Raw genomic sequence first — 23,641 nt, 5'->3', positions numbered from 1 at the left:
GAGGGAAGCACCGGCTTTGCAAACGATAATGGGGAGAATTTGAGATTGAGATAGGACAAAACAATAGTAAAAGCAGTGCACCGTAGGCAGGTAGGGAGATGGAGAGAACTGTGAGCGAAGAGGATCAAAGAGGGGTAGAAGGGAGCTGGAGTGCGGTCAGTATGGGTGGTGTGTTGGCTGCGATGGAGAGATCATAGCCTAGCCTGTCTCAGTGTCTGTGGCCCACTACTACTAGTGCACTCCCACTTGCTGCGCTCCAAGTACTTTTAAGTGGTCGTTGACATTTTTCTTGAAGGTGTGCATACCTCTGTACAGTTTGCTACGTAGCATGGCAGGCCGAGTCATAGATTCTACGACTCCCTGCCGTGAACCAGGCTCAGTAAGTCTTTGTATATGACATTGTACTGTCGTGGACATGGAAATCCGGTCACACGTCTAGCGGCCCCAGGGCGCTGGCCATGCAGCCGTGGTGGGTAACACCAAGAGTAGATAAACAGGGTTATGTACTCTTGGTAACACACATACGTAGATTTACGCGCTGCAGCTCGATCGCTGGTCGTGCACTGTACGCGCTGAGGGCGCCGGCCCCGGTCAATCGACCGGATTTCCATGTCCACGACAGTAGATCTATTCCGGCACACACATGTAACTGTTGTATCGTCGGATCGACAAAACAATCATACTAAACAGCATGCTTGCAGTGCAGTGACATTGACAAGGAAGTACATGTACAATCATAGACTGATAAGTGATAGAGGTAAACAAATACCTCCCTGTCTCTCTCTCTCTCTCCTGCTGCTGCATGCTTGTGTCATGGCGGTTGTGTTTCCCCGGACGCCTCATTAGTACATTACTATTAGTATTACTACGACTACAAGATTAGCCATAGAGTCTACGAGCACAAGTGGAATTAATTTGGCTAGCGGCGCTAGCGAGGATTGGATGACCTCCACCACGACCTTTTCAGGCCGGGCCCAGCTTTCTATCGACGTCAGGTATCGTGCCGATATCGCGAGACTTCCTAGTTTGGAGTTCAGTGCAGAAACATCATCGGCTTGGCATCAGAGCTGCCTGCTAGCTCTGCCGCTGGTACAGGTGAGGGAGTGGGTTGCAGGAGTTGATAACAGGTGCATGGCTCCGTAATACCGGTACCTTTGTTCCCAATTCCGTTCTCCTTAGTAATACTGTTGAGTTATCTCAGTAAACTAAAATGTAATATCATCCACATAATTATTTATACCATACCATAGTGCCAAGAGTACATACCGTAATTCCGCGCATATAAGCCCATGGGCCCCGGATATAAGCCCATGGGCCTATATCCGGATATAAGCCCACCTCCGTTTATAAGCTGATGGGCTAATAAACAGGCACACATACGACTCACTTGTCAAGTAGAATTTTTTTCACAATAATTATGGACTCTTGCTACCATGGTACAGCAGGTCAGTGCAGGTCCGTGCAGGTCAGTGCAGGTCAGTGCAGGTCAGTGGAGTTTAGTAGTTTACCAGTAGAATATGATAGACCCACTATGAGAACGGACTTGTATTTTTTTGTGAACCTTCAAAATTCGAATATTGGCCCGGCGCCCATGGGCTAAAAAACAAACATGTTTGACTGGGTATTTTATTCCCAAACTGCATTATTTCACATATAAGCCCATATATAAGCCCATGGGCTTATATGCGCGGAATTACGGTAAGCAGTGTCTGCTCTAGGTCTAGGATTCCAAACCAACCAGGTGCATGTGTACCTGGCACAGCTCTTACAACACCGTGCCTGCAGGGTACAACTTACTAGCCTGTTTGACCTTTTTTGGGTGCAGTCCTGTCACTCGAGTTGAACTCGAGTTGAACCTTGGTGTGAAAGTTGTCGCCTGCCGGCGCGGTGACCAGGTGATTTGGGCACCCAGGAGCACGTGACCGCTTGTTCAACCATGTTCGATTGGGAATAAAGGAGGAACGCTGCATTGCAGCCTTTTCGGACCAAAACCAGTCGCCTCAGCGTCCAAAAGACTACAACATATGGACCAATCGCGGTCATCCGTGCTTTTATAAGAACAACATGGCGCTTTTAGTGACATTTTGCATACAAATCCCCATCTAGTAGGGCGCAGTCACCCAGTTCCGGTGGAAGTGCGCGAGTTCGATTGGGGAAAAAGAAGGAAGGGAGCATCGCAGCTCCCTCGGACCAAGACCAATCGACTCAGCACCCCGAAGACTACAACTGGTGACAAATTGATTTTAGGGTATACTTCCCCTTTAAGAGTAACTCTCCACCACTGCAACTAGATACTATATACAGTCAGAAAGTGCAAAAACTAGGCACAAAACTGACAGAGTACTGTCCATCACACTGCTCTAGGTGTCATTACGTCGAATGTCTCAGTACTCTGTCAGTTTTGTGCCGAGTTGTTGCACTTTCTGACTGTATATAGTATCTAGTTACAGTGGTGGAGAGTTACTCTTAACTCGTTTCCATATGTCCTTTTTCTTTCTACATTTATTATTGGCTCAATACCCGAGTTTTAAACTGACATGTTATACAGTACACAGGTGATGGCTCAAGGCCTGGTTTTTCCCGGTTCAGAATTTTGTGCTTACTACCCTGTACTGAAGTCAGTTCACTGTCCTGCTGCAGTGTCGTCTCTAACCTTGCCGCACACAGGGTTGCCGATGACAACCCCAGAGCTGGAGAGCTCGGCAGCTGATCCGACAGTACCTCTGCTGGGCGTCTGCAGCCGGAACGCTTGTGGGCGACTGGCGTTGGACATTTCAGACACGGCTGACGACGGCGCAGCGGTGCTGAAAGAGAGCATCACGGAACGATGCGTGCATTCAGAGAATGGAAGAGATGAACCATTGGCGGTAAGAGGGAAGTCAACGGACTAGATTTACCGATTTATGTGTTTCTCTTTTTCTGTTTTCTGCCTGGGTACATTCTTCATTATTATGTTTCTAGTTGCACGCGGTGATGTTTTGCACATTTCTGCTGATTTAGTATTGATATCATAAAGAATTGAAGATGAGTTCAGGTCAGCAGCAGCTGTTATGGTGCAGTGGTATGTGCAGCGACTTCCAATCGAGAGGTTGCGGACTCGATTCCAGACGATTATGGTCACACACGTCTTTCTTCTCTTTCTCACACTCCTGACATTTCATTCATTCTCCTGGGTGGTTACCAACAGCCAGTGCATGCCGGAGTATATGTGGTGTGATGTGTGTGTGGGAAAAAATATGAAAAGACCAATGAGTAGGGATTCACTGGCCAGAAAAAGCTACTTCGCATCTGTGTGGTGTAAACCAGGCTGGAAAGGGGCGGCCAATTCAACAGCCTTGCAAGCTGCTGAATGGTGCAATCCCAGCATAAGTTGCTATGGCTTCTGCTGTAGCATCGCTATCTTTGCCTCCGGCGATTGGCGTCAAATGTCAAAAGGTGTGTGTGTGTGTGTGTATACGTGTGTGTGTATGTGCGTGTGTGTGTGTGTGTATGTGTGTGTGTGTGTGTGTGTGTGTGTGTGTGTGTGTGTGTGTGTGTGTGTGCATGCGTGCACGAGTGTGTGTGTGTGTGTGCATGCGTGCACAAGTGCGTGTGTCTCTCTCTCCATGTGTGAACCAATGATTATGTGCACTGCAATGCAACTGCTTGTGTGTGTGTGTGTGTGTGTGTGTGTGTGTGTGTGTATGTGTGTGTGTGTGTGTGCGTGTGGTTGTGTATGTTTTAAAAGGCGTTGATCCTGTTTGACAGCTGCCGTGCTGGGCATGTGGAATGTGCCAAAGCAATCCTGCCGCTGCTCAAGCCGACCACCATTAACCAATTGCTCAGTAACACTCTTTGTCACGACGAGGCAGAATCCGCCAAGGTCATTGTTATGTGTATCACAATTAATATGCATGACATCACAATTGTATGACATTACAATTCTATGACATCACAATTGTATGACATTACAATTCTATGACATCACAATTGTATGACACTATAGTACAATCAGGCATGCATAGCAAAGTGCACATTCGTCCGATGACATGTCAAAGCCTGTGAATGTGTTTGAGATGGTGGTAATCCAAACGTCAATATACTGAATCTGCATGTTCCTCTGAAGAACTAAATATGGGCTTTCGGAGATGTGCATGACACGCCGGTGAGATATGTCAGAAGTCTATTTAAAAAAAATCAGCCTATGCATCCGTTGGCAAAAGAAGCAAGGCCTTCCGTGGCTGCTAGAGATGTATCACTGGGATCCTTTCAAAACTTGAATACTTTTTGAATTGTATTGGGAGTCAAGTTTTCTTCTCTTCTCTTCTCTTCTCTCCCCTTTCCTTCCCGTCCCATCCCGTCCCTTCTCTTCCCTTCCCTTCTCTTCTCCCTAACTCTGTTCTGTTGTGTTCTCTTTGCTTCTCTTCTGATACCCGCACTGCAACGTGTGCAGCCATCGCTATGGTCTGCACTGCATCTCTCCTGTTACCGCGGCTTCTTGCCTTTAGTTGAACTGCTCCTGCAGCACGGAGCACAGATCGATGTGCGCACGGATGTAAGTGCACGCAGCATAGCAACAGGCATGGTATCCCTGCTATGCACACCTCAAAGACAAAAACAAATTTTGCTTCAAAATTGCGCACAGCTCTCAGTTACTGTTTTCTGTGGTGCGTGTATGTCGTTGCCTATCCGCCGTGACTAGCGGCATTGGATCCAAGTGCGGAACCCGGGCTACCACATGCAGACCAGTTTGCGTTTGTGCTGCACTGTGACAGGCCCTTGCAGACTTGCATGTCGTCCTAGACCGTGCTGGGCTTCCACGCTTTCTGTTATCCTGTACAGGTCGGCCTGACCCCGATGCACTATGCCGCGCGGCAAGGGCACTTGGAAACGGTGCGATTCTTGCACAGCATGGAGCCTGGTCAGCTGGCAGTTAAAAGCCCGGTGAGTGATGTACAGTAAGACCAGATATTTTAACGTCAATTAAAGTTAACGATGTAAAAAAGAGAAGAAACACATGAGAACGAGTTATGCAGCAACTATCCACGACTGTAACAAGATGATAAACGGTCAGAAAGTGCGATAATAGGGCACGAAACTGACGGGCTACTGAGACATTCAGCGACCCGAGACCTAGCTAGACCTAGCTCTAACACATCTCCAGTGCGCAAACTAACAGCCTTCCAACGTGGAAGGTTCATGGTTATTGCTCAGTATCCGAGTTAAATTTTGCACACCTGATGAGCCGTCACTAACAACCCGGTGAAACGTACGTCGTGTGGAACTACTTGTTATTGTAGTCAACTCGTCCACAATAGTGTCATGCATGGGGAGTACCGTTAGATATTGGCGTCCGGTTTTGTACAATTCGTTTTCGCAAAGCTTCCCCCTTCCTTTATCTCCGATATTGCTGACCCACCCAAGTTGGGTGGTGTGTTGCTTTGCTGCTTCGAATTGTAGTCAGACCGCATTGTCATGTTATTAACTGGTTTCGTCATCGTCCTGTAACAGTCGGCATTCTTTGTTGCCGCGGGACTTAGCTTGTGCACATTTTCGCTGCGCTTACCTTCCCCTCTTCGGTCCTACGTAACTATGAACCTTCCAAGTTGGAAGGCTGTTGGTTTGCGAACTGGAAATGTGTTAGAGCTAGGTCTCGGGTCGCTGAATGTCCCAGTAGCCTGTCACTGTTGTGCCCTATTATCGCACAGTCACTTTCTGACCGTTTATCATCTTGTTACAGTCGTGGATAGTTGCTGCATAACTCGTTCTCATGTGTTTTCTTCTCTTTTTTTAAATTTTTTCCTGGCTCAGTGTCCGAGTTTAAAGTTCACAATCTCCGGATTTGTGTGGGTTGGAGAGGTTAAATTCTAACGAATTCTGTCTCAAAACCGGCAAATGACTGCACATGCACATATCGTTTTGCACATAACGACTTTAATGTTACCGATTCTTTCTAATTCGTTAAAGGGGAAGTTAAGGCAAAAATTAAAATTTCACCAGTTGTAGTCTTCGGGGTGCTGAGTCGAATGGTCTTGGTCCGAGGAAGCTGAGACGCTCCCTTCCTACTTGAATCCCAATCGAACTCGCGCACTTCCACCGAAACTGGGTGACTGCGCCCTACGAGATGGGGATTTGTATGCAAAATGTCACTAAAAGCGCCATTTCGTTCTTATAAAAGCACGGATGACCGCGATTGGCCCATATGTTGTAGTCTTTTGGACGCTGAGTCGACTGGTTTTGGTCCGAAAAGGCTGCGATGCAGCAGACCCTGTGATTTGAAAATAGGTGGCGAGTGATCTATCGCTCTCCTCGCCTGTGTCAGGCGAGCTGTAGGAGAGTGATCCAAAAATTCTCACTCCAACAACACAGCACATTATTGATATCATTTTTTTAGAGAAAAAATTCTGGATGCTTTCTGAATTTCCACCATTGTCTTGAAAGATGACAGCGGTTGGCCGTGAACTGCCATTAAATATGCAGTGTGGAAGAGCTTTTCGTATGCGTCCTCCGCTTGGACTAGAATAGCTGTGTGGATGCGTGGCTGCTGAGGCGCTTGTGTTGCCTTGCTCCCTGATGCAGACGTCGACGATGATTTGTCGGTGTCACCCAATAGCTTCGCATGGCTCACTCCGATGCTATGCGCCTACATGACAACAAGCGAAGAAAACAAGGAGAATGGTCGCGAGTCCGATCGACTTTACTTTCGACATTGAATTGACCACTTACCTGTCCAGACAAATGTCGAGTGACAGCGTGCTTCGTCATGTAGTCCGATCCCTCCACAAACCTCAACGCATCGACCTTCGCTTGACCTCTCAGCCATAGAGTCGCTCCGGATAACGTCAGAATACTTCGCACACGACTTGCACCACACTTTCACGACCAGCTCTTTACCTTCCTTCTTCGCCGAGTTGAAGCCTATGTCCTCATCTACTTTCCAGCTGAGGAAAGTGGACAACTGCACACTGTTCCCTTTCGACATTTCTACTGCTAGCAGCAGCAGGAGATCACCAGCAAGGGATCATGTCGCAAGGAAAGAAAACAACTGGTATGATCAACTCCAGTTGACCAATTGGCCTTTTATTCTAAGAGTAAGAGGACGAAAGCGCCATTTGGGTGCATTTACTTGCAACGCATGCACTAGCAGAACTTCCAGAACTACTAGTCTATGTCAGACTGCGGTCTATCTTGCTACTCGGACCCGCCAGGCGCTAGTTTACAGTCCATTCAGAAAAAAATGAACTTCTAGCTTTTGGCCATAAATGGGTCAAACTTTGAGTTTTTTTAGAATTTTTTTTGGCAATCCCCTATGGAATCCTCTTCCAATTATGTTTCTGAAGTTTTTTTGTCCAAAAAGCAAGCCATAGCAAGAATAGGATTTCGGCCAGGTTTTGCCCCAAAAGCACAGAATTGGGAAAACCATCAAAATCCTGGCCGTTTGACCCCGCCTGGCAACAGTGCATTCTGCGGTTCGAACCCCAGTTCAGGCACCCTTTTTGGACCCTTTTTCAAATTTCAAAGTTCGCAGCATGCACTGTGTACGATGAAATCACGAAAAACCGCCAAATACGGGAGCTCGCCAGAGCCAGAGCCCATCTTTTTATGAATGGACTGTAGAGGGTTGTACGGACCCCTGCGCTGCATGCAGGGGTCCGTAAAACCCGTTGAACTGGAGTGTTTCATGAGTGGTGGTAGATCTACGCGGCACAGCTCTGACTAGTTCAAGCCGCAATCATTCATCCAGACGTGTGAAATGCCCCGAGGTCATGCCAGGCTAGCTGGGCGCCATGCCAGTGCAGTGCCTGTGTCACACTCACAGTGTAGACCTACGTGCAGTGAACTTACTTGCCTACTCAGTACTGACTACTGTGCATGTCACTACACAGTCATGACTAACTCACTGTCTAGTCTGTTTCATAACAGCGCGAGCGGGCACAGTTCCGGCCTGCGCACGGATCGATGAGTGCACTTGACACCATACACTCGTACTAGTCATAGTACAGTAGTAGTTGCGCTGCACTCCGAAAAGCGTACATGCAGCCAAAAATAGTTTCAGGCGCGCGACAAAAAGTGCACCTTCCAAGAAAATAAGGCGCGCGATGGCGCGCGAGAGCGATCGCTCGCCTCAAATCACAGGGTCTGGATCATGCAGCGTTCCTCCTTTATTCCCAATCGAACATGGTTGAACAAGTGGTCACGTGCTCCTGGGTGCCCAAATCACCTGGTCACCACGCCAGCAGGTGACAACTTTCACACCAAGGTTCAACTCGAGTTCAACTCGAGTGACAGGACTGCACCCAAAAAAGGTCAAACAGGCTAGTAAGTTGTACCCTGCAGGCACGGTGACCAGGTGACTGGCGTACGCAGGAGCACGTGACCGCTTCTTCAACCATGTTCGATTGGGAATAAAGGCGGAACGCTGCATCGCAGCCTTTTCGGACCAAAACCAGTCGACTCAGCGTCCAAAAGACTACAACATATGGGCCAATCGCGGTCATCCGTGCTTTTATAAGAACGAAATGGCGCTTTTAGTGACATTTTGCATACAAATCCCCATCTCGTAGGGCGCAGTCACCCAGTTTCGGTGGAAGTGCGCGAGTTCGATTGGGATTCAAGTAGGAAGGGAGCGTCTCAGCTTCCTCGGACCACGACCATTCGACTCAGCACCCCGAAGACTACAACTGGTGAAATTTTAATTTTTGCCTTAACTTCCCCTTTAAATCGTTAGAATTAGATGTTCACTAGTTTGAGGGAAAGAGACAAACGGGAAAAGTCTGAAGAAAAAATTGACTGTCACCACCAGGACTCGAACCAGGGACCCTCGCAATTAGATGTTCGTTAGCCCCATCCCTCACACAAACAAGTCAACAAAGAGGCATCTTTGGATTGAGGAGTGCTGGTTTCGAAACAACTGGTTTGAAGCTCAAAGTAGAGCTGGTGTTAGCTCAGAGCAGAGCTGCTGTTAGCTCAGAGCAGAGCTGCTGTTAGCTCAGAGCAGAGCTGCTGTTAGCTCAGAGCAGAGCTGCTGTTAGCTCAGAGCAGAGCTGCTGTTAGCTCAAAGTAGAGCTGCTGTTAGCTCAAAGTAGAGCTGCGGTTAGCTCAAAGTAGAGCTGCGGTTAGCTCAAAGTAGAGCTGCTGTTAGCTCAAAGTAGAGCTGCTGTTAGCTCAAGGTAGAGCTGCTGTTAGCTCAAAGTAGAGCTGCTGTTAGCTCAAAGTAGAGCTGCGGTTAGCTCAAAGTAGAGCTGCTGTTAGCTCAAAGTAGAGCTGCTGTTAGCTCAAAGTAGAGCTGCGGTTAGCTCAAAGTAGAGCTGCTGTTAGCTCAAAGTAGAGCCGCTGTTAGCTCAAAGTAGAGCTGCTGTTAGCTCAACGTAGAGCTGCAATGCTAAATGGATGTAATATAGCGCAAGGCAGAGCCGCAGCAAATAGCTAGATAACACCAGTTGTGAGAGTGGACCCGATTAGTGGGTACGATAATTATGATGGTGTGAATAAGTTGGTTAGGGAGGGATGGTGGGAAAAGAAACACTGCTGAAGCACGATCCGTTGTCTGGAAGAGCACAACAGGGCAAGCAAGATTTGTTTTTCTTTTCCGCAAAATGGGCTGGTGCCATTTGTGATTACGCAGCAAAACAAAGCGCATGACGTCAGTCTTGAATGCAGTACAAAGCAATGCAGTGCAGTGTGTGCGCTAGTTCGGATTGTTGCTAACAAGTACTAGCACAGCTAGTACACCATTAGCCCCATCCCTCACACAAACAAGTCAACAAAGAGGCATCTTTGGATTGAGGAGTGCTGGTTTCGAAACAACTGGTTTGAAGCTCAAAGTAGAGCTGGTGTTAGCTCAGAGCAGAGCTGCTGTTAGCTCAGAGCAGAGCTGCTGTTAGCTCAGAGCAGAGCTGCTGTTAGCTCAGAGCAGAGCTGCTGTTAGCTCAGAGCAGAGCTGCTGTTAGCTCAAAGTAGAGCTGCTGTTAGCTCAAAGTAGAGCTGCGGTTAGCTCAAAGTAGAGCTGCGGTTAGCTCAAAGTAGAGCTGCTGTTAGCTCAAAGTAGAGCTGCTGTTAGCTCAAGGTAGAGCTGCTGTTAGCTCAAAGTAGAGCTGCTGTTAGCTCAAAGTAGAGCTGCGGTTAGCTCAAAGTAGAGCTGCTGTTAGCTCAAAGTAGAGCTGCTGTTAGCTCAAAGTAGAGCTGCGGTTAGCTCAAAGTAGAGCTGCTGTTAGCTCAAAGTAGAGCCGCTGTTAGCTCAAAGTAGAGCTGCTGTTAGCTCAACGTAGAGCTGCAATGCTAAATGGATGTAATATAGCGCAAGGCAGAGCCGCAGCAAATAGCTAGATAACACCAGTTGTGAGAGTGGACCCATGAAACCAGCACTCCGTTAGCTAAGCACTATTGACGCACAGCAAGGGTCAATTTATGTCAGCACAGGCAAGCATTGCGCAGCTAGAGTTCAGTAGCTCATTACTCACCCGAGTTGGGGATCATGGCATCCATGGCACGGCAGCAAGCCGGGACGATAGCTGGCGTTTAGCGCTTGTTGTAGTCCGGATGTAGCATAGACACGCATCGCTCTTTCCACTGACCTGCCACTCGGAAGAAGGAGTCGGGGCACTAGCCATAGCAGCGGTGGTGGCTGCACCAATGTGGACCGAATGCCCGGAGTAGTTCGACTGGGATGGTACACCGGCCGCAGCGACAAGAGACCATACTGTTACTGTGAGTGACTGCCTGGTCAGCTGCTGTCTGTTCGAGAGTACGAACAAGAGTTGCTCTGGTCCCTCGCGACGAGTGGCAAATGGGTAGCTAACAATGGCACGGACCGGGCAGTACGGCGGTACAGACGGGCCAATGTCACTAGTAACGCCTTTACCGAATAGGTCCGTCTTGGATGAAAGCAGGAAGAGTTGCAGGCTTCCGTCACCAGGGGAGCTAGTACAGCCCCGTGTGATGCCATTAGTGAATTCAGCACACCGAAGAAATCCAAAGAAGCAGCATGGCGGCTTGGTAGAGCAGCTTGTCATGGCCATTCAGGATACTACTTTTCCGGCGTTCATCTGTCAGGTGTCGTTGGATTGGCATAGTTATAGGAAGGCGAGGGGTGAGTACAGCCGTACCATGGCATCGCTGGATGCCCTTCAACACCCTCTCCAGAAGCCACGCATCTACTAAGGGGCCGGCAAACCCATTCTCAAGGTGGGCTTTATGCACCGCACTCGCATACACAGATACAGTTCAGGGCACGCTGATCATAGTTCACGCATGAATGTGTGTCCAGGAACGATGACTCGGGCAGCAAAAGTGAGCTTCCCCAGGAGGGACTCGAGTTGACGCTGGCCGATGCTGCGCTCGCTGATAGTAGCCATGAGTGGCGCACGGATCTCGGACAGCTTGTCCTCTGGTAGCCGCAGTCTAGGAAAATACCAAGGAAGGTCAATGATGGTGATGGCCCTCGAGCTGGGATGGAGCAAAGAGGAGTGCCGAGATACGTGAATGCCCGGAGGGGGGTGGTGAGTTGCTGGTTGGCTGCAGCCAAACCAGTGGAGATATCGAGAAAGTCATCGAGGTAATGAAGCCGGTAATCTATAGCAAACTCGTGCTGCATGATCCAGTTGACTGCTGTGGCTACTGAGTCAAAGACGGCTGGGCTGGAGCGGAGGCCGAAAGGCAGAAAGCGCTCGTAGTAGTAGGAGCCTTCCCAGCGAAGTCCTGACGGCGGACTGGGATCTGCCGAAATGCACTGCGTACATCGAGCTTGGACAAATACACAGGCTGTGGGCATGACATGATGATGTTGATCGCGTTGTCAATGCTCGCGTAGTGCAGAGAGAGCGGCTCGGCAGGAATGCTGTCGTTCGCGCCGGTGCCTTCCGGACTAGACAGATGGTGGATCATTCGCAGCTTGCCGTTCTTTTCGGGGATGGCACCAATACCAGAGTGGCGCATGAACTGAAATGGAGGTGACGGAAAATGGGCCTGTGGTCTCGCTGCGGGCGCAGGAAGCAGCTAATTGCTCGGATATAAATGCCGAGTGAGTGAAAGCCAAGGGTAGATTATTAGAGAAAACCGAAATGTCGTGTTGGCCGGCAGATCCAAGAGTAAAGCCACGGCGCAGCCCATGGAGAACATACGCAACGCCTTATTGATATGAGTGGTTACGTAACAGGCGGGCAAAGTGGTCAGCTAGCAGTGTGGTGTCTGCAGAGTGTATAGGAAAGATACGTACCGAGTCAAGCTATTCAGTAGCCATTCTGCTAGGAGCGGCGGGGTGGCCGATTGGCTCCGCGCTGCTGCTGGTTGCACATGATGCATGGGTGGTCCTTGCCACACTGGCTGCAGGTGCGGGAGAAGCGGCACGACGACGAAGAACAGCGACCTCCATTGAAGTTGCGGCAGATTTCTTGGCTGTCGCTGGTATGGTTGCGACCACTGGAGGTAAATGCTGCTGGCTTGGGGACGAAAAGGACACAAACTGCCCCTGGATGGGCCGTCTTACATTGAGCGCATTTTGGGTGTGCATGGCCTGTGACAGCTATCTGCCATAGGTTCACGTCGATGGTGTCCAACCTCTTCGTGCCTGGTTACTGGGCCACGAGCAGCCGCAGCTGGCGGTCGTACTCTAGCCACGCGCTTGGGAAGAACTGGCGGTTAGCAGTCAGGATCAACTGCTGGTACGCAATCAGCTCAGCAGTTCAGCAGTGCGGTGTAGGGCAGCAACCGTGATAACAGACATGTATGTGGTCCATGCCTCGAGCCGGGTAGTTACATGTATAATTATCGTGAACCTTGCGACGCACCTGCTTCGCGTACGGTCATCCGACTCAACGATATTTAGCTGGCTATCGTTATTCGGGCTGTGCACCAGCCGGAATGTTGGGCCGGAAGTGTGCAAGAATTTCAGGCAACCAACTTGAAAAATCTACGAACTCCCCTCTCAAGATACGTTCTTGCACAGCCTTGGGCACAGCTGGTGCAGGTGGCTGATCGGGTGGGTTACAAGGGCTTGGCCTGGCGTAGTGGCGGCAGCAGCCGCATTGCCTTGGCCTTGGGTGAGTAGCGGCACAATGCTCTCCGATAATAATAAAATGGCGGGCGACAAAGCCGACTACACCTCGTCACGTAGATCTACGGGAGCGCAGAGATCCGTTGAGCCCGCGTCACCTGAGCTGGCGGAGGAGGCATTGGTGCAAGTCGGCCTTCTGGGCTCGCGAGCCGTGTCCGCGCTGTCATGTTGCTGGTTCTCCTGGCCGGAGCAGACCTCACTACCAAGGGCTAGTTGTGCCAGCAAACGGTCCTGTAAAATACTTTTACTAAGTTTCCTTTCGGATTCAAGCCGCGCTGAGAAGGCTCGCCGCGGGGGCTTGGCAAGGCATTGCCTTGACAGTGTCGACAGTTAGGTCAGACATACTGAAGAAATACAGTGTCGAGGTGACACTCGGGCTGGCAGCAAAGCTACGAAAGGAAAAGAAACACTGCTGAAGCACGATCCGTTGTCTGGAAGAGCACAACAGGGCAAGCAAGATTTGTTTTTCTTTTCCGCAAAATGGGCTGGTGCCATTTGTGATTACGCAGCAAAACAAAGCGCATGACGTCAGTCTTGAATGCAGTACAAAGCAATGCAGTGCAGTGTGTGCGCTAGTTCGGATTGTTGCTAACAAGTACTAGCACAGCTAGTACACCATTAACATTACTGGTCTTACAGTACTGCACTGGTTTGGTCCAAGTTCAATTATCTGAAGCCTTCTTGGATTCTGTGGGCCTGTTTTTTGGGAAGCTGCTTCACAAGAGGTTTGGAAGAAATGGTCAGGTGAGATTATTGCGACATTTATAAACTGATGCCGAGCATGATTTTGATATAATTGTTTGCAATGAAATGGGGTCACAAGTCACACGCTTCTGCTTTGCATGTTTCGCTCGCTCTTGCTGCAGGTGAACATGGTGGCGATTCACGCAGCGTGTGCCGGCGGACATTTGCCAACAGTCCAATATCTACTGGAGCAGAGCGATGAACCGCTCACGTGGAAATCTAGTGTAGGTGGAATATTTATGATGGGATGCTGGATACTGGATTGTGCGCGCTTGCTGGTGGAGACTGCATGCGGATAGTGTTAATTTGTGGTGTGTTTTATCTCCTAATGAGGTTAACACGTGCGCGCATACACACACACATCCTGTCCTGTCCTGTTAAGTCACTGCCGCAAAAGAGTCACGTGATCCCATCACTGGGAAACTTGAGAAGAGAGAGAGAGAGAGGGCACGACGCCCGATGACACTCCAGGTGCACGGGTAGTCGCATCCGCTTGCCGCATATGCACACGTGCTGGAAGGTTGAGCGCTCCTCTGCTCAGGTTGGTCTATGGGCCACCCTTGAACAGCGATGCCTGCCCCGTCCCCGGACACCGCGAAAGCAGCGACCACACCTGTCACAATGCGCGGCACAACATCCCTCCGCCGGTGCCGACGTTCCGGTAGCTCCAGGTGGCACTGTGGCATCCACCGTCGAGGCACACACATGCCGGACCAAGCCACCGCGGCTTCTCAGCCACCGTCCACACCGCCCGCACTGACTGGCGCCCCGCTGCTCAGACACAGGCCGCGCACGCTCCTCCAGACACTTATGCCGAGCCATGTCTCCTTTCCGTGCAAAATCCCGTCCGCATACCGTACATACCACTCGGGGCGGAGGCTCAGGTGCATTGTCAGGCTCTTGGTAGGTGCTGCGCCACTCCGCACGAGACTCACATGCAACATCATACCATGATGCCTCCACACCACGGGCACGTAGATCCCGGACAGCACAGTCCTTCCACATGCGGCATGGGCCATGTGCCGGGCGACGCTGCAAGAAGGAGCCAAACAGCACCTGTTTCGGGATGCGGTTGTCCGGCATCCGCGCCACATGCCCCAACTACTCCAACCGCCGATGTGCAATCTTGTCTTTAATCGTCTCGGAGTCTCCCCAGCGCACCAGCAGCTCTTCGTTGGTGATGTGTTCGTCCCACATCCGGCTTCAAGAGACCCCGAGGATGGATCGGATGCACCTCGTGCTGAAGGTTGAGAGCTTCTGCAGGTCATGTTGAAGGGGCGTCCAGCACTCAGAGCCACACAACAGCAGGGACACACACACACACACACACACACACACACACACACACACACACACACACACACACACACACACACACACACACACACACACACACACACACACACACACACACACACACACACACACACACACACACACACACACACACTACTACTACTACTACTACTATAGCATGACTGCCCATTGGGCAATGTCACCCCCGGAGGGGGCCAGAGTTTGGAGGGCACCGTCATTGGCAGGACTTCTGGTGCCTCGTTAAATCTTGCTGTCGTCGGAAACGCTTCGGGCAATGCATGCAGATCAGCGGCAGTGATTCCCTATCGGCTGCAGCAAGACGTTTTCCACGGTTGCAGTTATGGCGGTTAAAACCAGCCCGGGACTTGAAGCAGCGATTGCAGCGTTGACAATGCTGAAGGCAGCAACTAGCGAGAGACGCCGTCAATGCCGTATCTGCATGATCAGGGAGTGCAGGCTGGCAGCGATGAACTGCAAGCCCACCCTTACTACGGAACCATCGGCAGCAACTGACGCACTGTGCTGAACCACGCTGTTGGTGGACGGGAAGTTGGCGCTCAGCCAAACACTTGTGCCGTGCCTTGTCTTGAGGACGAGAGAAAGCCCGGTTGCAAGATGAGCAGAGTACGGATTTCTCTACTGCCCGAGGAGGCTGAAAAACCAGAACCTGCTCTCGCCAAGCTGACCGGTCTTGTGCGCAATCAAACCATTTTGGAATGGACTTCGTGTCAGTAGCCACAACGTCTCTCCACCTGCGCCTGGGACCGCAGAAGGGGCGCACAGCCAACAAACGACCAAACAACAGCTGCAATGGGACACGGTCCTCCGACATCCGAGCCACGTGACCAAGCCACTCTAAACGACGATGGCGCATCTTAACAGAGAGTGGCACTGGGTCACCCCAGTGACGACGTAACTGCGCAGACGTGATGCGATCGGATTGCTGCTGACTGCGAGGGATGGCTAATATTGTGCGGATGCAGCGATGATGGAAGGCATCCAAACGTCTACTATCAGCTTTCAAGGGCGTCCAACACTCACTGCCGTACAGCAAAATGGACAAGACACAGGCCACGTATAGCTTTCGCTTACTGACTAATGACAGCGAGCGATCCGACAAGACTGGAAGAAGAGCTCCAAAGGCTTTGGAAGCCTCAGCTATGCGGCGACTGACGTCAGTAGAGGAGCGGGCATCCGGTGTCACGACGGACCCCAGATAAATGAAGGACACACACACACACACACACACATACACACACACACACACACACACACACACACACCTCAGACCTCAGACCTGTTCATCGCGGAAGCGATGATAGCGAACAGCTATGTTAGACATAGCAACTTGTGCTAGGATTACACCATTCAACAGCTTGCAAGGCTGATGAATTGACCGCCACTATTTTTAGCCTGGTATCCACCACACAGCTGATTGAAGTGACTTTTTCTGGCCAGTGAATCCCTATTTTTCCATTTTTCCATTTTTTATATTTTTTTACACACACACACTCCATCACTCACCCACTCACTCGCACACTAGGAAAGGAGCAGTGCTTCCAGCCTAGCCAATATTATCTTGACGGCCAAAAAAAAGGTGAAACAAGACAGGTAACATTCCAGTCCTGATCGGAAATGTGCTGCACACGTTTAGATGAAAGGGAGAGGGCACTGTAAATAAAACTTTTGCCATTGTGTATGTACAGTGAAACCTGTTTAAGACGACCGCTCAAGGGACCTTCAACGTGGTCTCTGTTACCAGGTGCTCGCCTTATCCAGGGTTAATTGCCTGGAAATAGCATCCCTTGGTCCTGGTTTCAGTGGTCTTCTTGGACAGGTGGTCGCCTTATCAGAGTGGTCACCTTGACAGATTTTACTGTACTTGCATCGGCGCAGGGAGCAAGGAGCTATAAACCCTCTCCGGAAGCTTAGCCGCTAAGTTGTGTGTAGTTAGCGTAGTCCGATCACAACACCAGCAAATGGCCGTCATTGGTACTACATAGGCAAACCAAGCAATATAGCGGCTATGAGGTTGCCGGTGGTACAAAGCAATATGGCGGCTATGAGGTTGCCGGTGGTACATGGTCACCACACCATGGACATGTCGATCTGATACCTGATTGATTACCACACCAAAGACGTGCAAGCTATGCCCCTGTCTCTTGATCCGGCAGTGTTTCCATAGTTCTCTGCAGCTCCTACTTAGCACAACATGATGTTATGATTTTCCTGTGCCTTCCCCGCTTCCTCCGTTTGCTCTTCTATGTTTCAGGCTGGTAAAACGCCACTATATTATGCAGCAGAGGAGGGCAGGGCAGCTGTGGTGACCCAGCTCCTGGAGAAAGACACCAAACATGCCACCATCCACGCTAACGTAAGTCACACCGACGGCAAGTCGAGAACGAATCCATAACGAGTCTCTCTCTCTCTCTCTCTCTCTCTCTCTCTCTCTCCGAGTCTCTCTCTCCGAGTCTCTCTCTCTCTCTCTCTCTCTCTCTCTCTCTCTCTCTCTCTCTCTCTCTCTCCGGGTCTCTCTCTCTCTCCGAGTCTCTCTCTCTCTCTCTCTCTCTCTCTCTCTCTCTCTCTCTCTCTCTCTCTCTCTCTCTCTCTCCCTCTCTCTCTCTCCCTCTCTCTCTCTCTCTCTTTGATAATTATTTTGCTGTCAGCACACTGTGGGTCATTGCCCTCACGATGTCGAGCTCATTGAAGCAGTAGGTCTATAGCAGCTCCTGACCCATACGATCAGACTTAACTATGGGCTACATTTAACAGCTCCTGACCCATACGATCAGATTTGACTTGTATGCGCTACCTGCTTCTTTTTTTCTTTCTTTTGTTCACTGCAGGGCGGTATTGGTCCTATCCAGGCTGCCGCAGCTGCTGGCCATCTCGAAACAGTCAAGTCCTTCCTGGACTCGTTCTACAACGGCGAGGAGTTATCTTCCAGGGCCTCTGTACGTGCTCAAGTGGGGAGAAAATTGCAGGATTATTTTAATAAAAGAACCTATAGCCACTAGTGCGAAATGGAATACTGTAATTTCACAATTTTTCGGTGTACTTTTATTTTCGGTACTTTCGGTGCGTCTGTTTCATACCTAAAATTTCAATACACCGAACAAACACTAACACACATAATCCAAAAGGGAACTGCTTCTCTGTACCGAAAATTTCTGTTCACCTAACCTGGCCTGTTGCCCTCATACCGAAAATATTGAGCACCGAAAATTTCTGAAATTAGAGTAAATTGGGAACAAGAAGAGTTTTATGGTTTTGATGTTTTGCTGTCAGTTCAGCATTGCTTTTCTTCGAAGTCTTCCTCTCCAAGAGCCCCTGTATACGATATAAAATGATCAGGTGTGCTTTAGAACTGCCAGTGTGGTATAAGTATGATTGTCCGAGGGAAAGACCAAGCGTACACCCTCATTGCACTCTTCAAACCATGCAAACGGTCTCTGGGAAAGCACACATCGACTATGCTGTATACAAAGTCATACCTAAAACAATCAAGGTGCATCTTCAGGAAGGGAAAGACTACAAAAAGTAAAATCTAGTAGGCACAAAAAGGCCAAAGTTGACCTCACGTGTGTATGTGTGTGTGTGTGTGTGTGTGTGTGTGTGTGTGTGTGTGTGTGTGTGTGTGTGTGTGTGTGTGTGTGTGTGTGTGTGTGTGTGTGTGTGTGTGTGTGTGTGTGTGTGTGTGTGTGTGTGTGTGTGTGTGTGTGTGTGTGTGTGTGTGTGTGTGTGTGTGTGTGTGTGTGTGTGTGTGTGTGTGTGTGTGTGTGTGTGTGTGTGTGTGTGTGTGTGTGTGTGTGTGTGTGTGTGTGTGTGTGTGTGTGTGTGTGTGTGTGTGTGTGTGTGTGTGTGTGTGTGTGTGTGTGTGTGTGTGTGTGTGTGTGTGTGTGTGTGTGTGTGTGTGTGTGTGTGTGTGTGTGTGTGTGTGTGTGTGTGTGTGTGTGTGTGTGTGTGTGTGTGTGTGTGTGTGTGTGTGTGTGTGTGTGTGTGTGTGTGTGTGTGTGTGTGTGTGTGTGTGTGTGTGTGTGTGTGTGTGTGTGTGTGTGTGTGTGTGTGTGTGTGTGTGTGTGTGTGTGTGTGTGTGTGTGTGTGTGTGTGTGTGTGTGTGTGTGTGTGTGTGTGTGTGTGTGTGTGTGTGTGTGTGTGTGTGTGTGTGTGTGTGTGTGTGTGTGTGTGTGTGTGTGTGTGTGTGTGTGTGTGTGTGTGTGTGTGTGTGTGTGTGTGTGTGTGTGTGTGTGTGTGTGTGTGTGTGTGTGTGTGTGTGTGTGTGTGTGTGTGTGTGTGTGTGTGTGTGTGTGTGTGTGTGTGTGTGTGTGTGTGTGTGTGTGTGTGTGTGTGTGTGTGTGTGTGTGTGTGTGTGTGTGTGTGTGTAGCATTATAGTAATAATGCAGATTAATGGGTGCACGCGGCTGCTTCGTGCTACCACTCAAACTATGCTGCTATGAACGTGCGCTGTACGTGCTCACATGGTACTCTATGCATCGTGGCATTCTATGTGTCATACAACGTGACACTCAACGCGACATTCATTCATGCGCGACGCTCAACGTAGGCGGCATGCGTCGTAGGCACTCAACGTGTCATACTAAAGTTTGGCGTTCATGCGTGTCGCTCGCCTCCGATGTGGAGGGCGTGTGGCATACTAAAGTTTGGCGTTCATGCGTGTCGCTCGCCTCCGATGTGGAAGGCGTGTGGCTGCGTTATGATGACGCTTGCTCGTAGCTTAACGTGGGTGGCATGCATCGTTGCATGTCTTGCTAGAGTTTGCTCTGCTATATATTTTCGATCCGTTCTCTGCGACAATCATTCTTCCTTGCTCGTAGTGTGTATTATATTTCGATTCGTTCTGTGAGCGGATCACTCTTGTCAGATCATTGTGTTTCACCCACCCACCTCCCATTTCTCATCTCTCATTTACTTTGATAAAGTAAATAAAGGGGTGTTGGCCATGCTCATTTCCGGCTACTCAGGGCTCTCGGTCTTCGTCCCTTGGACGTGACTATCATCTTGGCCCCGCCAGGATCCTGCTCTCTCTGTAGCCTCTCACTTCGCTGGCCAGCACCCTCCTAACCGCAAGCTGCTGTGTGTTGTAGTTAATGTGTGTGTGTATGTGTGTGTGTGTGTGTGTGTGTGTGTGTGTGTGTGTGTGTGTGTGTGTGTGTGTGTGTGTGTGTGTGTGTGTGTGTGTGTGTGTGTGTGTGTGTGTGTGTGTGTGTGTGTGTGTGTGTGTGTGTGTGTGTGTGTGTGTGTGTGTGTGTGTGTGTGTGTGTGTGTGTGTGTGTGTGTGTGTGTGTGTGTGTGTGTGTGTGTGTGTGTGTGTGTGTGTGTGTGTGTGTGTGTGTGTGTGTGTGTGTGTGTGTGTGTGTGTGTGTGTGTGTGTGTGTGTGTGTGTGTGTGTGTGTGTGTGTGTGTGTGTGTGTGTGTGTGTGTGTGTGTGTGTGTGTGTGTGTGTGTGTGTGTGTGTGTGTGTGTGTGTGTGTGTGTGTGTGTGTGTGTGTGTGTGTGTGTGTGTGTGTGTGTGTGTGTGTGTGTGTGTGTGTGTGTGTGTGTGTGTGTGTGTGTGTGTGTGTGTGTGTGTGTGTGTGTGTGTGTGTGTGTGTGTGTGTGTGTGTGTGTGTGTGTGTGTGTGTGTGTGTGTGTGTGTGTGTGTGTGTGTGTGTGTGTGTGTGTGTGTGTGTGTGTGTGTGTGTGTGTGTGTGTGTGTGTGTGTGTGTGTGTGTGTGTGTGTGTGTGTGTGTGTGTGTGTGTGTGTGTGTGTGTGTGTGTGTGTGTGTGTGTGTGTGTGTGTGTGTGTGTGTGTGTGTGTGTGTGTGTGTGTGTGTGTGTGTGTGTGTGTGTGTGTGTGTGTGTGTGTGTGTGTGTGTGTGTGTGTGTGTGTGTGTGTGTGTGTGTGTGTGTGTGTGTGTGTGTGTGTGTGTGTGTGTGTGTGTGTGTGTGTGTGTGTGTGTGTGTGTGTGTGTGTGTGTGTGTGTGTGTGTGTGTGTGTGTGTGTGTGTGTGTGTGTGTGTGTGTGTGTGTGTGTGTGTGTGTGTGTGTGTGTGTGTGTGTGTGTGTGTGTGTGTGTGTGTGTGTGTGTGTGTGTGTGTGTGTGTGTGTGTGTGTGTGTGTGTGTGTGTGTGTGTGTGTGTGTGTGTGTGTGTGTGTGTGTGTGTGTGTGTGTGTGTGTGTGTGTGTGTGTGTGTGTGTGTGTGTGTGTGTGTGTGTGTGTGTGTGTGTGTGTGTGTGTGTGTGTGTGTGTGTGTGTGTGTGTGTGTGTGTGTGTGTGTGTGTGTGTGTGTGTGTGTGTGTGTGTGTGTGTGTGTGTGTGTGTGTGTGTGTGTGTGTGTGTGTGTGTGTGTGTGTGTGTGTGTGTGTGTGTGTGTGTGTGTGTGTGTGTGTGTGTGTGTGTGTGTGTGTGTGTGTGTGTGTGTGTGTGTGTGTGTGTGTGTGTGTGTGTGTGTGTGTGTGTGTGTGTGTGTGTGTGTGTGTGTGTGTGTGTGTGTGTGTGTGTGTGTGTGTGTGTGTGTGTGTGTGTGTGTGTGTGTGTGTGTGTGTGTGTGTGTGTGTGTGTGTGTGTGTGTGTGTGTGTGTGTGTGTGTGTGTGTGTGTGTGTGTGTGTGTGTGTGTGTGTGTGTGTGTGTGTGTGTGTGTGTGTGTGTGTGTGTGTGTGTGTGTGTGTGTGTGTGTGTGTGTGTGTGTGTGTGTGTGTGTGTGTGTGTGTGTGTGTGTGTGTGTGTGTGTGTGTGTGTGTGTGTGTGTGTGTGTGTGTGTGTGTGTGTGTGTGTGTGTGTGTGTGTGTGTGTGTGTGTGTGTGTGTGTGTGTGTGTGTGTGTGTGTGTGTGTGTGTGTGTGTGTGTGTGTGTGTGTGTGTGTGTGTGTGTGTGTGTGTGTGTGTGTGTGTGTGTGTGTGTGTGTGTGTGTGTGTGTGTGTGTGTGTGTGTGTGTGTGTGTGTGTGTGTGTGTGTGTGTGTGTGTGTGTGTGTGTGTGTGTGTGTGTGTGTGTGTGTGTGTGTGTGTGTGTGTGTGTGTGTGTGTGTGTGTGTGTGTGTGTGTGTGTGTGTGTGTGTGTGTGTGTGTGTGTGTGTGTGTGTGTGTGTGTGTGTGTGTGTGTGTGTGTGTGTGTGTGTGTGTGTGTGTGTGTGTGTGTGTGTGTGTGTGTGTGTGTGTGTGTGTGTGTGTGTGTGTGTGTGTGTGTGTGTGTGTGTGTGTGTGTGTGTGTGTGTGTGTGTGTGTGTGTGTGTGTGTGTGTGTGTGTGTGTGTGTGTGTGTGTGTGTGTGTGTGTGTGTGTGTGTGTGTGTGTGTGTGTGTGTGTGTGTGTGTGTGTGTGTGTGTGTGTGTGTGTGTGTGTGTGTGCCAACATTAGTGAGAAATGGTCCTCTATCAAGTCCACCCTTGACACTGCTGCATCCACAGCCCTTGGATTTTCCAAACGGCGTCAGCCGGACTGGTTCCATGAAGCCCTGCCAAACATCCAACACCTACTGGACACGCGGAATGCGGCCTACGAGGATTGGCTTCGCCGTGGCCAGCAGCGAGACACTCCGTTTCATCAGGAGTTTAAGGCAGCCTGATCGAACACACGTGCAGCAATCGAAACGGCCAGAGTAGACTGGATCAAATCTAAAGCTCAGGCGGCCACCGACGCCCATTTCAATGGCGCTGTCGTGTGGAAATGTATCCATGACCTCCAGTCTGCTGGGCGTGGCCTCCAACCAGTACGGACAGCAGCGATCGTTGACGAGAACGGACATATATGCACGTCACCGCGTGAGCAGGGACAGCGCCGGGGAAGGCACTTCTCTGGAGTGCTCAACGTCATGAGCACTTGGACACCGAATGCGCTGAATGGTATCCCTCAACTACCGCTTGCCGAAGACCTTGCTGAACCTCCAACGCTGCGCGAAGTGTGCCGCGCCGTTGCTCACTTGAAGAATGGTAAAGGGAGGGGGTGAGTCGCTGAACAACAAGCTTGTGGAGCTATTCGGAGATGTGTGGCGGCACGGCCAAGTGCCGCAGGAGTGGGTAGACGCTACCCTTGTGCCAATCCCGAAGAAAGGGGACCTGACCCGATGCGACAACTGGCGTGGCATCGCGCTGCTCGATGTTGTCGGCAAGGTCCTGGCGAGTCTCATTCAGACGAGACTCCAGGGCCTGGCCAGCAGCTTCCTCCCGGAATCACAATGCGGCTTTCGGCGAGGCAGATGCTGCACGGACATGATGTTCAGCGTACGTCAGCTGCTCGAGAAGACCATCGAGCATACAGCCAAGGGTTTCTTCGTCTTCATTGACCTGAAGAAGGCCTACGACTCCGTGCCCCGTGAGTGCCTCTGGCAGGTGCTCTCCCGTGCTGGTGTCCCTCCCCCCATGCTTGCAGTCATCCGATCTTTCCACCATGAGATGTCTGCAGTATTGCGCGTGAGTGGCACAGACGTGGATCCGTTTAGCGTCACCAACGGCTTGCGGCAAGGCTGCACTATGGCTCCTGTCCTCTTCAACATCTTCATGTGGGCAGTAGTCACCAAGTGGCAACAGAGGGTCAGAGGTATTCCTGGCGTTG

General features: G+C 50.3%; 1 protein-coding gene across 2 annotated transcripts in view; it reads left to right on the top strand.

The window, feature by feature from the left end:
• The first annotated feature begins 783 nt into the window (after positions 1-783).
• The window catches only part of LOC135818418 (uncharacterized), a 106,124-nt gene continuing 83,266 nt past the window's right edge, over positions 784-23,641 (top strand). Inside the window, exons 1-8 of one of the 2 annotated variants that reach the window (XM_065331790.1) lie at positions 784-1,095; positions 2,641-2,867; positions 3,728-3,862; positions 4,433-4,534; positions 4,822-4,923; positions 13,897-13,998; positions 17,364-17,465; positions 17,938-18,045. In XM_065331790.1, coding sequence (XP_065187862.1) covers positions 2,676-2,867; positions 3,728-3,862; positions 4,433-4,534; positions 4,822-4,923; positions 13,897-13,998; positions 17,364-17,465; positions 17,938-18,045 — 843 coding nt within the window. In that variant the 5' untranslated portion in view covers positions 784-1,095; positions 2,641-2,675. The remainder of the gene's footprint in view (positions 1,096-2,640; positions 2,868-3,727; positions 3,863-4,432; positions 4,535-4,821; positions 4,924-13,896; positions 13,999-17,363; positions 17,466-17,937; positions 18,046-23,641) is intronic. The other variant, XM_065331789.1, reaches the window with a different exon arrangement.

This window comes from Sycon ciliatum, chromosome 5 (genome assembly GCF_964019385.1).
Source record: "Sycon ciliatum chromosome 5, ocSycCili1.1, whole genome shotgun sequence".
NCBI lineage: Eukaryota > Metazoa > Porifera > Calcarea > Leucosolenida > Sycettidae > Sycon > Sycon ciliatum.
Note: the sequence above shows the minus strand (reverse complement) of the source record. Positions and strands in the feature narration are given on the sequence as shown.